The sequence below is a fragment of the Hippocampus zosterae genome, chromosome 8, assembly GCF_025434085.1.
Source record: "Hippocampus zosterae strain Florida chromosome 8, ASM2543408v3, whole genome shotgun sequence".
NCBI lineage: Eukaryota > Metazoa > Chordata > Actinopteri > Syngnathiformes > Syngnathidae > Hippocampus > Hippocampus zosterae.
Genome location: NC_067458.1, coordinates 23,835,649 through 23,852,542, shown reverse-complemented (window position 1 = coordinate 23,852,542; position 16,894 = coordinate 23,835,649). Strand labels below are relative to the sequence as shown.

The window sequence follows — 16,894 nt, the reverse complement described above, 5'->3', positions numbered from 1 at the left end:
TCTTTACATATTTATTACCATCGTGACTTGTCTTCTCCCCCGCCATAACCCCCCCCCCCACCCCGGGGTTGTTGTCATTTCCAAACGAGTCATTCACAATCGACGTGAGCCTAAAAAAATGGATTTTCATTCACATCTGTAATTACAGTTTCAGCCAGGCGAGGGCAGTGTTCACCAACTTAATAACTAACGGGGGAAAAATGCCTGAAGAGAAATGGATGAATCCTTCCATCCTTAAACAGGACTCCACTGGGAGATAAACTAGCAATTCCCGTTCAGTATCGCTGGAGCAGCCTCCAATTTTACAGACGTATCATATAATTGTTTTTCAAGGTACAGTGTCAAAACACAAGCATCAATTATTTACTTGGTGATGTGCCATATCACTCTCTTTCAAAACGGCTTTAAAAGCTTCATGGAAAACTGTTCTCATACATTATTGGCTCCGGACTCAATGAGTTGTGAGTATTTTTATCGCTCACACAAAACGTTATCGATACACCTGCATCAGATATCGTGACTTATCGTCCTGATCCATGGCATCAGTTTCAAATATGTGACACATTCTTAAGCGTCATGATGAAGTATTGAGAGACACACAAATATCAATATCGTGGGGAAAAAAAATCTGACAAAACTTAGACAAAAAAAATCTTATCCGTCTATTTAGATACAGTATATATATATTTTTTTACAGCAATAAAATAAGTCACAATTTTGGACGGCGCCAGAATAAAGTGTAGCTTTGCAGACGTATGTTTGATGATGTCATGTTTTCCTCCTCTCTAATCTCCTCTCCTTCATCTTCTTCCTCGTCATCTTCCTCATGTTGTCTGTGTTTACTCTGCGCATTCCTCGCCCGGAGCTGCGCAGTTCTAACGTTTCAGTCAAAGAACTCAAGAAGCCTTGTGCCGTTGTCAATGTAAACTTTGGCCTGTTGTTTACACTCCCCCCCCCCACCCCCCCACCTCGTTGCCCCCTCCTCCGGCCTTCCCTTTGAGGCTAATGTCTCGATCTCTTGCCCTCTTATTGGATAATGTCGACATGCGGGGCTCGCTCATGTCCACTCCACGTCTGCTTTCAATTGAGCCTTTGGAGTTAAAAAAAAAATTTTTTTTGGTCTCATCGGCAGCCAAAAGACGCTCTGATGTTTTTCCGAGTGCCTGACTTAATGCTAGCGTAGGAAACCTGCGGCCCCGGGGCCAATGGAGATTGTTAGGGGCATCATGGTAGTGTTTTGGCTAATCAGATGACAGCAACGTAATCTAATTTTGTAGTTTATACAAGGATAGGATATACAGGATTATTGAAAAGTGAAAAACATGACAAAAATAGCTAAAACTTATAAACAGTGTTAAAAATGTAATCCCCCCATACATACTAAACAAAATAAAAAGTTTTAAAGGCTCAAAGATGGCATGGAAAAGGGTAACCATGCTGCCCCCACCTCCTCAAAAAAAATGCCCAACAACAAAAAAAGCCAAATGGATGAAAAAATAACTGACAAAAAAATGATAATGATATGATCACATTTCTGCCCCCCAAAAAATGGACCCCACAAAAAGTGTAGCAGACGTTATGTTGATGGAGTGTGCGAGCACTTTTTTTAGCGAAAGAATGAGAGAGGCTAATGGCAAAGTTCGGATGAGGACATTGTGACTTCCACATTTCCTTTCCGTGCGGTGCGGTGTGACCACCTGGCCCTCAGCAAACAGAGCGTCTGTCAGCGCACGCCGGTGATACCACGGCGAACAAATACAAACGGCAAAGCAGTCTTTGTTCGACCAGGGGCCATTTTAGGGACAAGGCCCTTTTTGGAAAGTTATCCTTTTCCCGACTTTGCCATACTCAAAATTTGGGGGGAATTTCAGCCCCCAAAGACAGTTTCACTTTGCAACATACAATTTGGTTGATGTCGATCATGAGTAGACCCACAAAAAAAATCTCAAGAAGCCATGCCTGGACACACACCGAAAGTTGATCAATTTGGTTCGACGATGGCAACCACTTGAGAGTCTTTTTTTCTATCCTTTTGTAGACAAACATGTCCTTCAGATTTTCTTCAATTGCGACCGCAAAACATCCACCACGTACTCAGACAACACAAATATTTCCGTTTTTGTCACTGCATGCGAGTAGAAACAGCAAAAAAAAGACCACGCTGTCAGTCCTCCTATCTACACTAGATGACGCTATTGCACCAACTTTGCTTCTCTATCGAGGCTACTTCATCAGCTTCTCTCTGACAACATGGGGAGCTTCTTATTGACATATTTCCAATGATCCAAAGTGTTAAAATGTCATGCGAGGAATGCGTTTGCATACAGTGGAGTGTGTACACGGAGCAGGAAACGGCGGCATCCCATAATTCCACATTACCCCCCCCCCCCCCCCGCTTTCACCATTCAAAGCATCCATTCACTCTTATCTAAGGACAAATATTGACTTAGCCTTGTTGCTTTTTGTCTTCCCAGGGAATGATCAACAAGCTGCACACAGTGGGAAGTGGTGCAGACACAAAAACACAATCCAACACGTTTGCTCAAATTCTTCTGCCGGTTGCCCGGGACTACAATTGCTCACGCCAATAGAATCAATCAACAAAAAAAAAAAATGACATTGTCAAATCGAAACTGTGTTCTTGTGCAAATATTTATGGTAATATTACAAACTTGACTTTGCATAATTTCATTCTGAATTTATTTTTGGAGGGAATAATTTAAAGTTAAAAAGTCTCAAAACACAATTTGACTGTTTGCCTTTTGACTCTGCATTTTTTGAGAATGACACAGATATTGTCATAAAATAGAATGTTGATCAGTGATATTAATTCTCGTGAAACAACAATTCCGAGAAATTTATACATATTAAACAAATAAACAAATTCCAAGTTTGGTATTCTAAAAATACACATTTATTACAATCAATTAAACTTTTTGTGTGTGAAATTAAATGTTTCTCTTGAAGTTAAAAAATTTGTTCTGGAAAATGACAAATTTGCATTTCTCCATGTGGCTGCTGCTGCCCCCCAAACTTTTTAACGCCAAAGAAGTAATAAGTACAGATATCTCTTTTAAGAGTCATCTGAAAAATAAATACTCATGTAAAGCGCAGATACAGTGAAGCCCTGTCCCGAATAATGAAAATTCCAGAGTAACTAACGCACCCCCGAAAAGATATGTAAATGCCTACAGATGCCACAAGATGGCGGCAATGCACTTTTTCCCCATTCGGACAAGGCTATGGCCTGATGAAAGGAAGTTCCTCCTCTTATTTCAACATAGTTGCCTGGCACTAATATGCTGCCACACGACACCCCCCCCCCTGCCCCCTCCAGAAATTGCGTCCACCCCCCAATTCGCGAATTTTCCCATTTCATTCAGGGGGACTCGTCTTCTTTTCATCACAGACAGAACAAAGTACCTCAATCCAGTATTGAAGTTTTCTTACTTGGCTCCCTCCCACCTTTAGGATACTCGTGCCACCACTTTCTCTCTTTCCACGAGTGGGCCGGCGCATCCAATCCACTGGAGGTCTCCGGAGCGGCGGGGGAGGGACGCCTGCTTGCGGGATACCCTCTCACTCACTCGCTCGCTCCTCTCCCTCATTTTCGCTTCGCTCCCACGAAGGCACACACACGATACGAGAGAGCAGGAGAGAACCGCACTGAAAACGAGAGAGAGAGAGAGAGGGAGAGAGAGAGAGAGAGAGAGAGAGAAAGAGAGAGAGAGAGAGAGAGAAAAGGGGGACTACTGCCGTGGAACAGGAACTTTTTCTTCCGTGGAGCACAACATCCATCGGCTGGGTCTTTCAAAAGGTAACTTTCGTCCTATTTGCATCTGTGCTGCGTTCAAGCAACTTCATCCCGTGGGACATTTTTAGACTTCTCCTTGTGAACGTTCAAAAGAGAGGAGAGGAAGTGGCTTCTTTTGGTTTTTATCATTTGGTGTGGTTTGCATCTTCGGGATCATAAAAAAAAAGAAAGTTAAAAAAAAAAGTCAAGACGCAACTCACACGCGAAGTTTGACGAGTGGAGCCTGCACGCAAGGTTTGGATCCGTCACTTTGGCAGCGCGGAGGATGAACGCACCACGAGCGCTTTGAATCACAATTGTTGGTTTGATCCGCTCGCAGTTTGAATTGCGGCGTCTGAACGCAGCACGAAGCGCTTTGCATTCAAGAAACGACAACGTGTAATCGCGCACTCTGAACGCATCAAAAGTGTTCGAATTTATGAAATCACTTTTCAGCTTGCACTCCATAGTTCAATTTACGCTGACATAGAACAAACGGCCGGTGTTTTAATTCAATTTGCTATATATTTCCGGACATTGAACGCAGCAACAGTGTTTTACCTCATGAATAATACATTTAAATTGTTTAATGTGCTCGCAAAGCACTTTAATTGCGGACCGTGAACTCAACACGAATTGTTTTCATTCAAGAAATGACAGAGTGGAATTGATGAGCATGAACGCACATCGCCATCGGTGTTTTAATTTAGGCAATCGTGACTTTGATTCCAATTCGCACATAAAAGTTGACTTGTTGACCCTGAACTCACCACCGGTGTTGTAATTCAAGAAATACGGTGTCTTTGTTGACCTTTGAACCCTAAATGCAACATTCGTGTTCTGATTGATGAAACCGCTCCATTTAAAACCTGCACTGCAAAGTTGAATTTTGGACCTTGATATCAATACTCAAATGTTCATGAAATATAACGTTTGAATTGCAGACCCCGAACACACCACGGGTTGTTGACTCATCAAATCACTGTGATTTTAGTTTATCCACGTTAGCCCATCCGTCTCACAGTTTTGAGGTTGCTGGTTCAAATCCGGGCTTCTGATTTCCTCTGCGGAGTTTGCATGCTCTCCGGGTACTCCGGTTTCCTCCCACGTTCCAAAAACATGCACGGTCGGTTGATTGGGGATTGTAAATTGTCCTTTCGGTGTGACTGTGAGTGTGGGTACTTGTATTGGCAGTTCTGGATGTACTCTGTTTCTCGTGCTAAGTTAGGGATCGGATGGATGGCTATTTATTTCAATCAAATAAAATGACATTAAAGAAATACACGTTTTGCTCATAACTCCTTGACAGGCAGCCATTTTTGACTGATTTTAGTCATCTGCAGGAAGTCATGGATTGGTTTGCTCAAAAAGCGGCAAGATAATTTTTTTTTTATTTTGTGGAGAGACAATGTGACTTTCAAGCTAATGTTTTCTGATTTTATGACACCTGAAATTTGGAAACAACTCAAATAAGTCTGACAAAGCATTTTTAATGGTAAAATACATTTTTTAAAACGATAAACAACCAAGAAACACTCTGTGAGTGATGCTGATTTACCGCCAGGCTGCAGCAGTGGATTTTTTTTTTTTTACATGCCGTTTGCCTTTCACTGTATGAAAGGCCAGCGTGACACACACTTTTCTCTGCACCCGCTTCTTTGGCATACTCTGTTTTTACCATCGAGATACATGCGCTGTTTGGAGTGCCCGCTACCAAAACGTGTCATTTGACAATAACAAACTGAGATTTACCCCCTAAGCTTTATCTTCTACTCAAAAACTATGCTGATTGTAAATCCAAAGCGGTGCTGCAGTGGTTATTAAGTAGGGAGTGGGGATTTTCCTGCACCCTAATCACCACAAAGGGATTTGTTGTGCACAATTTAGGGAACTATCTAGGACCACTATATAAAATCCCTACAAACTCATTAGGGAGCGTACAATGACTAACCGATTGTCGTATGCTTTCATAGGGAGGCCGTGAGGGTGAGGTGTTGGCTGGGGATGGGTTGGGGGGGTGTGGGGTTAAAGTGTGAATAAGTGAGTTTGGTAGTGGGGGTGAGGCCACAATGAATGATGACCAACAACAAAAAGAAAACGTGTTGAAATGGAAAGGTCCGCATGGCATAGCGTAACTAAAGCCACATTTGCATCTGAAAACTTGCCACTGAAAGAAATTCCGACAGTGTTGCTCTTGTTATTGTCGATCGGGGCTGCGCTGGAGGCTGAGCGCTGTTGCCTCAATCGGTCATTCTCAAAGTGGAGAATGTGAAGAATCACGGGATTAAATGTCACAACTATGCATCATGTAAGTGTTTTAATCCAGGACAGCACATTTGTTGAGAACAGTTCCGTCGTATTTAACTTTTAAGTACAATGCAGTCGCATTCATTGTGTGTTTTGGACAATTGGTTTTCAAACACTAATATAAAGGACTTTTTTTTTGTATATATGCGCTGTATATTTGAATACGTAGTTGTAAATGGAATATGATGTGGTATACTTTGGATCATGAGATGGCTAGACAGATAAATAAACAGATGTTGGACATCACATCACATAAAATGTGGTATGCTTTGGGAAATTACCTGTTGCTTAGATAGACAGGTAGATTTTGGACCTACAGTACGATGCGGTATGCTTTGGATCAGGGCGTAAAGGAAATTATGGATGGATGAATGGATGAATAATCCTTCTAACTCCCAAGACTCATTCATTGGGCGAAACCAGTCACTGAGCAGAGTCAGGGATCGTGTCTGCCTTTTCCCACGAGGCTCCCCGCAACTTAGCCGTTTCCCATGGGCCATCTTCCCTGAGCCCGGGCCACAAAGCTACCACATCACTCGAACGAAACCTCCCTCCCGCCTTTCCTCCCTTCCCTGCATTAATTTTTCAGAAAAAAAAAAGATTTACAAAAGCTGAATGGAAAAAGATGTCCAGAAGAGGTTGCAAAAAAAACTAAACAAAAATGTGAAAAAAACTAGCAAAAATTGTTTTGAAAAAAAAAATCACAAGAAATTGTCAAACACACAATAATTACAAAATGTAAAAAAAAAAAGGGGCAAGATGCTGCAAAAATTACAAAAAAAAGCCTCCAAGTACAGTGGAAAAAGATTTTGTTGGATCTACTCAATTTTATTTCGTCAAGTGGTTGCACAAATAAATTCATCTGGATTCAGCTACATTTTTTTAAGTAAAAAAAATTGGATCCTGATACATTTTTTTAAAGTAAAAAATGTATCAGGATCCAAATGATTTTATTTTGTGTGACCACTAAATGAAATAAAATTGAGTCAAATCAACCCCCCCACCCCAATCTATGTGACAGTCCACTTACCTTCCCACCATCCCAGCCTTTTTGCCGGCAGCTGACCCTACTGGTATGGAGCGACATTCTAGGATGTGGCACTAAGTGCAGAGGGAGGGAAGGAAAGTGGGCTGCCGCTATCCCGCTCATGACTCTCCGGAAAACTCGGGGGGGCTGTGAATGATTGTTTGGGATGGCAGGCGGACAACCATGACGTGAGGAAACGCAACCGCCAAGTTGTATGCTGTCCTGGATCTCGAAGCCTTCTTTACTCTTCATTTTCTAAACGGCTTGAGTAGCATCCAAGAGGAGCAGAACTGCTTTGGAAGGATCTCGTCTTCCTACCGATGGCACAATGGCACCCAAATCTGCCTGCAGGAAAGGAAAACACGTCAGGCTTGCGATCCAGCTCAGCGCGATGCAAAACGTCTTTATTTGACTTGAAATCAAACTGTATTTTTATTCTGTTAATGAATTCCATGTGGCTGCGAGCAGGATGAGTTTCCATCCTGATGAGGAGCTGGAGGGAGAGTTGAAGTGACAGAGGGGGGTCAGAGCCACTTAGGTAACATGGCAAAATGAATAGAAATGTGACAAAATCTTACCCCCCTGCCCCCAAAAGGGGGAAAAAAATCCTCACATAAAATAAAAAAGACATAAAAGGAAGAAAAAAACATGACTACATTTTGGCAAGCATGACACAAAGGCATTGAAATGTGATAAATCAAAGAATATTTTCACCTGCCACCGGAAAAAAAAATATACAAAAAACAAAATCCCCAAATATACCCCAAAAAGTTAATTTTTTAAAATAAAAAATACCCCCCCCCCCCAAAAAAAAGGAAAAACTACAACACTATTCATAGTCAAGGCATAGGCAAAATGTTCTCTTCTTCCTACAAGGGTGTAAAAGAAAATAATTGAGAAACACTGGTTTAACCATAAAAATATCTATATTATTCAGTATTTCAAAAGTAATATAAAAAATACTTTTGTTGAAAATGACAACATCCACCTAAATTTCTTGACATTTTGATTTATGGATATTTTTTAGCTTGACATTCATTTGACATTATAAGATTGATGGCTAGCTGGCATGCTAGCTGGCTAGGTAGCTAGCTAGGACGCTAGCTAGCTAGAGAATATAGACAGATCTTGGCCATATGATGCGATATACTTGGGGTCAACATTTCTTTTCATTGCTAGAGTCTGTAAAAAGGTATTGGACACATGCTGTGGCATACTTCGGATGAGGAGGTTTCCCTTTGAGTTAGCTAAAGAGTCGCTTTGCTCTCCACATTGAAGTGTGGCAGAAAAAGTGATGTTTTGTTCAAGAAGTTCTACATGTGCGGTCAGCAAGGGAGAGGCCGCTCGGACTGTGTTTATGTTGGTTGGCGTTTTGGTACAGGTCACTTAAAGGACACGGCGTGAATGGCGTTGAAGTATCTGGCTAATCTGCCGCCATTACGCTGATTAAATCGCCAGGGATTTGGCGTTCCCATCAGCAGCAATCAATGGCTCCAAAATCAATAGGACATGTGAGATCCTCTCAGCAGCACATCCATCTGTGCACCCACAAAAATGTCAATTAAAGTTAAACGACACGGATTTGGGGCATTTTTAAAAAATTTATTATTAAGCGGTTTATGAACCTGCTGTGGTTTCCCACTTCACGCATCCGTGTTTTTAAATTTAATCCCTCCGTCCGCTTGGTCGCTTGTCATCCTTTCACTTTTTATCTGTCACGCAATTACTAATCTGTCACTCGCGTTTAGAGTTAAGTAAGGTCTTGTATCCGCATGGCAAAAAATATATAGCTTGCTCAAAAAAATTAAGAGCTCATACAAAATTAGTTTCATCATTTTTTTTGCTCTATAGACATGCTGGATTAAAATATATATTTTTAAATTTATATGCAAAAAATTAAACATTTTCAAAATAAAAAAAATTGCGATTTTCATTGGTTCATTTTTTTTCATTTTCCCAGATGTGTCAAAAAAATGAACATTAAAGACAGATTTTATAATATCAAGTATAGCTTGCTGTTATTGTCATTGCATTGCCAAGAGTAAAACTAAAATCGATGGTGCTAACATGAAATGAGTGAATAGACATGATGAAAATGGTCAAATATCTTGTTTGTGTCCCAGGATGAGGCCGTGTCAAGCCTGGAGAAGCGAGCTGCTGCTGCTGCTGCTGCTGGTTCTACTGGGAGTTCTGGGGGCTACGGCGCAGAAGCTGCCCACGCGAGATGAGGGACTTTTCCAGATGCAGATCCGAGACAAATCCATCTTCCACGACTCGTCTGTCATTCCCGACGGAGCTGAGATCAGCGGCTATCTTTTCAGGGACACGCCCAAAAGGTTAAAAAACAAAACAAAAACACAAAAACAACCCTTGGTAAAATTGTTTTAAACAAGGTCATTAAAAAGTAACAACGAAAAGGACATTTTGGGAAAGTGCAAGAAAGGTTTGAGCAAAATCTGATGCGGGCACTTGTAATGGTTGCCCCAGGTACTACTTTGTGGTGGAGGAAGACAACACGCCGCTGTCGGTGACGGTGACACCATGCGACGCGCCACTGGAGTGGACGCTGACGCTACAGGAGCTGCCTGAGGAGGCCAGCGGCGAGGCGTCAGGTAATGGCGCGGGAGGACCACGAGCGGGGTTTAATGACCAGTCTGGTGTGGAAAAGTGCGCTCGTCGGCTAGGTTTTCATTAAGTCGCTGCGTCTGACCGCTTGTGGGTCGGCGTGCCTTTAATTTGAGACTCGGCGCGTGTGAATCAAAGACGTTGCGTCCCTTTACTTATGCCGCCATGATGGTTTTAAGTTGGGTCTCGCTGTGCTTGTCTGTGTCTCGTCTTCCCTCCTCTTGTGTTCCCCTTTGTGAAATTCATCGAGTGTTCTGAAAAATCCTCTCGTTCTGTTCAGTTCAATACTGTGCGATCACAAAAACTTTGCCAACGATATCAATATATCGCCATACGTTGCCGGGCGATACCGTCGATATCGCGATGCCTTTTGGTGTCACAAACCGTTGCCACTGATTCCAACAGTATCATGAATTATTGCCAGTGATACAGACAGCATTATGGTACTTTTCCTCCTCATCAAAAAATTGTAAAATGTAATTTCCCATCTTTAGACAGTAGATAGTAGAGCAATACTTCACATAACGCTAGAAACGGTATCATGATACTTTATTATCGCTAACCACAGTATCACAATGCATCTCCAGCGATTCAAATAGTAGCGTGAGACTTTTTACGATTGCCAAAGTTACAGATAGCCTTACAATACCGTGCCAATGATACAAATAGTTTCACAGTACTTTGCCACATCACAAAACGACGTCGGGGCCTCACAGTGTACGCGTGGTTAGCACATCTGCCTCTTGTGACGATAGGCGGTACGGAAAATGGATGGATGGAAACTTTGGCCATGATATCGATATTTTCACGACTAAAAACATTATAGATACTATGACCATACTTTGGAAACCAGATGGATGGTATGTTATGATACTTAGCCAGTGATACCGATAGCATGACGTTTTATTGCGAGCGATGCATATCGTATCGCGATACTTTTCCATATGAGGATCTGAAACGGCAATGTACAGTACGTGAACACCTGGACGAATGTCACATCTAACCTCAGCCGGATGATTTATTGCTGGCGTTTACTGTTTCTGATTTGTTCCTGGCATCAAAAGGAACGGCGTTGCTTCCTCAAGTGGATCAAGCGTTTCAAAATTGGACCGGGGAGTTTGTTCTCATGGCTGCGCTGGGAGCAGATCACTGGAGCGTTAATTTTTAGTACACCGCCGAGAACACTCTCTGGTTGACAAACATAATATTATGGTTTCTCTAGCAAGAGCTTGAACTGTTTCCGAAGCCACAAGGCGCTCCTTTGTAGCCAAAGCCAAGTCAACGAACGACACGGGCTGTGATCTTTTCGGGATGTTTGCAATAAAAACACGGCAGGCGTGTTTTTGGATAATTGGAACGCATGAGGCTTTCTCGTTCATCGGGAAGGGGGGGAAAAAAATCCTTACGCAAGAGACAGCGATAGTATCAAACTACTTTATCAATAATACCGATAAGTATTGCAATTCTTGGTGGCATGATGTCAACAAACCTGCCAGTATCGGGATACTTTGCCAACGATACCGGTATTTTTGCAAATAGCTTTGTCAACGAAATTGATAGCATTATTATAGTTTGTCCAAAGTCACTGATAGTATGACTGATCCAGCGATACCGATCGTAGCGCAATAGTTTGATCATGTTTCTGTAATGGCTCATTACTTTGCAAACGATATCAATAAAATCATGTTACTTTCCCAATAAGACTGATCACGTCACAGTTCTTTATCGAAGGTAGCGATCGTCTCAAGGTACTCTTGGTTGACAGCAATCAGTTCGAAATACTTTGCAGATGATACTTGCCAACAACGCTGATAGCGGTGAAAAATATCGGCAACAATACCGCTGATAAACGATACTTTTGCAATGACATCGATATGACCAGAGCTCTTTGCCGACGCTACCGATTGCATCGCGAGGTTTTACCAACGACGTTTTGGCAAAGACAACAATTGTTGACGGTATGTATACAGTATGACGATAAATTAGCCAACAATACCGATAGCGTCGCTCAACTTTTCCCCTCAAAAACGAACTGTGCGGCGATACTTTGCCAAAACGATACCGACCGCGTGATTAAATCCTCTTGCGGCGGATGTCGTTCTCAGGGGAGCCCGAGCCATTGGACCAGCAGAAGCAGCAGGTGACGCTGGACGAAGGCACGGAGCTGTTCACCTACAAGGGCAACGACGTGGAATCCTACGCGGCCGCCAGCACGCCGTCCGGCCTCTACCAGCTGCAGCTGCTGTCCACAGAAAAGGACAGCAACTTCAAGGTGTACGCCTCCACCACGCCGGAGTCCGACCAGCCCTACCCGGAACTGCCGTACGACCCCCGCGTGGACGTCACCTCGCTGGGTCGAACCACCGTCACCCTGGCCTGGAAGCCCACCCCCACGGGCTTCCTGATGGGCCAGCCGGTGCAGTACTGCGTGGTCATCAATAAAGAGCACAACTTTAAGAGCATGTGCGCCGCCGAAGCCAAGATCGGCGCCGACGCCGCCTTCATGCCGGCTCCCAAGCCCGGCAGGGACTTCAGCCCGTTCGACTTCGCCCACTTCGGCTTCGTCCCGCATCCCGGCAAAGGCCCGATGAGCAACAAGATCTCGCGGGCGTACCCGCCGGCCAAGCCCAGAACGTCGGACATTCACAAGTTGTGCATCGGAAACAAGAACATCTTCACCGTTTCCGATCTGAAGCCCGATACGCAGTACTACTTTGACGTGTTCGCCGTCAACTCGGCCAGCAACGCCAGCACGGCCTACGTGGGCACCTTCGCCCGCACCAAGGAAGAAGCCCGGCAGAAGACGGCGGAGCTCAAGGACGGCAGAGTGTCGGACGTTTTCATCAAGAGAAAAGGCAGCAAGTTCCTCCGTTTTGCTCCCGTGTCGTCGCACCAGCGGGTGACCCTTTTCGTGCACACCTGCTTGGACGCCGTGCAGGTGCAGGTGAGGCGCGACGGCAAGCTGCTGCTCTCGCAAAACGCCGAGGGCGTGCGGCAGTTCCAACTGCGCGGCAAGCCCAAGGCCAAGTACCTGATCCGCCTGCGCGGAAGCCGCAAGGGCGCCTCCACCCTCAAGGTGCTGGCCACCACCCGAGCGGGCAGCAAGCAGCCTTTCCCGTCCCTGCCCGAGGACACCCGCATCAAAGCCTTCGACAAACTCCGCACCTGCTCCTCAGTCACCGTGGCCTGGCTGGGAACGCAAGAACGGAACAAATACTGCGTCTACCGCAAGGAAGTGGCCGACGACTACGGCGAGGAGCAGAGGCGGCGCGAGCAGAACCGCTGCGCCGGGCCCGAGACGCGACGCAAGTCCGAGAAGGTCCTGTGCAAGTACTTCTACAGCCCCAACCTGCACAAGGCGGTCACCACCGAGACGGTGGCGGGCCTGGAGCCCGGAAAGACTTACCTGCTGGACGTCTACGTGGTGGCGCACAGCGGCCACTCGGTCAAGTACCAGAGCAAACTGGTGAAAACGAGGAAGTACTGCTAAAAGTGACTACGCACAGAGGAAGAAATCTATTATAAATATATCTATGGAATAAGTTTATTTAACTCTTTTTGAAAGATACACGGACTGACTACTCACTGTCGCTGGAGACATCCATCCGCCTGTATATTTATGTTTACATTCGACATCGTGGGCAGGCTTTGGCTTTCATCGGCGCTGCGTGACTCTTGACTATCGGAAATCCAAAAAACAAAAAACAAAAAAGTGACTGATTGTTGTTGGGGTTTTTTTTTTTTTTTTCGTGGAACACACACACTCACATACACACAAAATTCAAGTTTTGAGGGCGGGGCTTCAAATCTGGGCATTTCTACGTGGAGTTCTCCCAGTGCTTGTGTGGGTTACAATGTGTCCTTTTTTTTTTTTTTGACCCGGTTCCGTGCCAAATCACCCCAAAAAAGTCAGATTTTGATTTGAATGAAACCTGTCGTACTTGTTGATCGTTACGGCACAACACAAAATCCCAAATTTTAGGTCAATCACATGTTCGCTAAAATAAATAAAAGTTTCAGATGTGTGTTTTTTTTTTTTTTTGTTCAGCACAGTAATGGGAGTCTGAGAGAGACATTTCATGCGAAACTGTCCCGATGGAAAAGAAAATTGTCAAGGTCACGCGGTTCACAAGGTCAATTTCAAGGTCAAATGATGGGTCAAAAGGTCAACTAACTAAAATATGTGCCAATCTTCTCAATGGTCACAGAGTCGGAATCCTTGTGGAATTTCCTTCCTAACAATATCTGTTTTGTGAAAATTGACCCCATAGTTCCGGAGGTATGACAAAGGGAAGGTGGCCACGCCCCCTTTTGGCCAAACTAATTACAAATTGGCTACAGGCCGTAGCTCCCAAACCTCTGCTTCCATTGACCTAAATTTTGAGATTTAGTGTTGTGTCATCACTACCAACAAGTACACCAAGTTTCAATTCAAATATTTTATTTTTATTTTTTTTACACAACTATCTGTACTTTGACTTCCACAGCGTGACTACTTTTGCCACCGCTGCATGACACAATCAGACCGGAACGCCATCACGATGCATCAAACGATCCACCCGCCGTATTATCTCAAAGCCAAATGTGTGTAAAATGTTATTGTACAGTGTTGCCTCACTATCTCACAGATTTCTTTTTTTTTTTTAAGCAATCATTTTCGTTGTAATGCCTTTGCATGCCGGAAAGGACAGCCACAGTCGGCGACGCACTTTTTTTTTCAGCCATCTAAGAAATGGCGGCTGAACAGTAAAACACATAAACGTTGCTGCTGTCGGCCACAGCTCACGCAGAGACGCTCAGTTGGAGACTCGGCAACGTTACAATATGTACAGTATTTTCTGTACATTTTTATGCTGGCAATTTTGTTGTTGTTGTTGTTGTGTTCAAATTTGTACGATGTGTTTCAAAAGTGCGTTTTAATAAGTTCAAATGTGTTCAAAGCATGTGTGACGGGTCAAACTATAACAAAGCTTTTATACCGTCTCTCTATACTGCCGATTTTCACCTGTTGTGAACGTGTCCCGTTTGTTATTTAGTGCTAGATTAAAAAAAAAAAAAAAACAAATAAGAACATAATCAGTCACTTTTTTTTCATTTTTGGCAGATTTTTCGCTGGCCAAGTGAAAATCGAAAGAATAATACACGGATCCAGGATGCTATCTTGTACAGACGGACTTTTCGCTCCACCAAGTTGTACCGAGACTTTTAAATTATTTTCTATTTTTTCTCTGTGTGGTTTTTTTTCTTTCTTTCTTGATGACGTGTTCCCATGACATTCCCTTGTGTAATCGCTCTCTGTAACTGTGTCCCGTGCTTGGCAAATGTTGCGCTATTATCACTGTATCAATGTGCGAGTGCGTGTGTGTGCGTGCGTGTGTGAGTGAGTGAGTGTGTGTCACGTGTACAAAGTTGTCCTGCCAAATATTCATGTACATAAACACTAAATATAGAAGACGTAATCCCTGTGTCACCCCCGGGTGTCGTGTTCTTTTCGCCCGAGCGCAATCGAGTCGAGATGAAAGTGCCTCATTTTCATACGCTTAACGTGATCGAAAGGCGCTTATAAATAAAATGTATTATTATTATTATTATTTAAAAAAATGAAAAAAAAAGAATAAATCGGCCTCCAAGACTAATTTCACCTATCAAATGGAAATTTGGTGGACATCATAACAAGACATGCACGAAACTCTCAAAAGTCAGCCGTTTGGGGATAAATCAGCAATGACTCATTCCGTAAAATCACCAGCAATTAAAAAAAAAAAAATCAGCCAAGACCAGTTTCATCAGTCAACAGCAAATTGCGTGGACATTTCCGTTTCAACAAGACACACCAAAATGTTTCAAGGACCCATTCTGGCAGTTTAACAGTGTCAGCCATTTTGGTGCGAAGGAGCCATTACTCACTTTAACGAGAAAGTTAGAAGAAAAAAAAAATACCCGTGTACCAGTTTCACTCGTCAACACAAAATTGGGGGGGACATGTCGACCGTAACAAAACACAAAAAGCTCTCAAAAAGCCATGCATAAAAATAAACAGGAGGTCGGCCATTTTGATCGAATCAACCGTTTCTCAATCAGTAACGCCCCCCCCCCCCCACCCCCCAGCAAGTTAGTCGCCCACGTTAGAGGGTATAGGAAAGCAAGCTTGGCAACTTGGCGTCACCCGTTTGTCTCGACATCCAATTGGGGTTTTGTTTGGTTGGAGTTTGTCAAAGTATGAGCGCAAAATTCTTTCCAAAATGGCCGCCTCAAACTAGACTATCCAACTTCCTGTTCACTTTCAAGCCTGGGTTCCTTTTTCAAGCGTCCTCCAAACCGGATTTTATGTTGATAGGAGAAACTGGTGTTGGGGATTTTTTTTTTCCTCCCTAAATTTTGGAAACTCCGCAAAATGCCATCAACCGGATAGTGTCGGATAGTGTAAAGGCAGACCATCTTGCTTTTGCCACCCGCAAGTACGTGTGACATCATGGCGAGAAGTTCAGGTGAACGCTGTCATGCGTGCTTAGCGTCAAATGAGCGCTCCCCACTTGGAAGAAAAGCAGGGAAGCCCCTGCGCCTTGAATTCCATTAACCTCCCGTTGCCCCGCAATAATGCGGAGGAGCTTTCAGGGAGCCGCCGGTGTCATTGACCGCGCAGGGTAGTCGTGTTTTTCCAAGAACCTTTTTTTTTTTTTTTTAAAAGTTGGAATTCTACAAAAATGAACTTGTCTTAAGAACAATGGCGCTAATAGAGGGAGCAGTTTACATAACATTAGACCTGGCTTGTGTCCATGCCGCGAAAAAAAATGGAGCTACAATAACAACAAGGGCGGTCCCGCCTTGTAATTTCTCCCGCTTCATCGGCTCTGTAATTCCCGCAAAAGACGAGACAGGCTCGGCCAAATGAAAACACGGTTCATCCCGTGACCTCACCACTTCAGGAAATGGTTTATTCGGCCTTGGAATAGGGAGTTGCGGCAAGGCGGAGGGGAGGGGGGGGTGGCCGGGCCCCCTCTCCCATCGTAGCAGTATCAGGTTTGGGCCATTTGAGGGAGTGTTGGGGGGGGAGAGGCACACATCAATTTTGGGAAATGTTGTGTGGAAGCATTTGTGCGTTGGCCAAACGGGAGGTTTCCCCTCCAGAGAAAATATTTGCT

General features: G+C 43.9%; 1 protein-coding gene across 1 annotated transcript; it reads left to right on the top strand.

The window, feature by feature from the left end:
* Positions 1 to 3,384: 3,384 nt before the first annotated feature.
* ndnf (neuron-derived neurotrophic factor) lies at positions 3,385 to 15,222 on the top strand. Its single transcript, XM_052073856.1, has 4 exons — positions 3,385 to 3,817; positions 9,251 to 9,463; positions 9,615 to 9,739; positions 11,858 to 15,222. The coding sequence occupies exons 2-4, from the start codon at positions 9,252 to 9,254 to the stop codon at positions 13,240 to 13,242; spliced, it is 1,722 nt and encodes a 573-aa protein (XP_051929816.1). The 5' UTR covers positions 3,385 to 3,817; position 9,251; the 3' UTR covers positions 13,243 to 15,222.
* Positions 15,223 to 16,894: the final 1,672 nt, after the last annotated feature.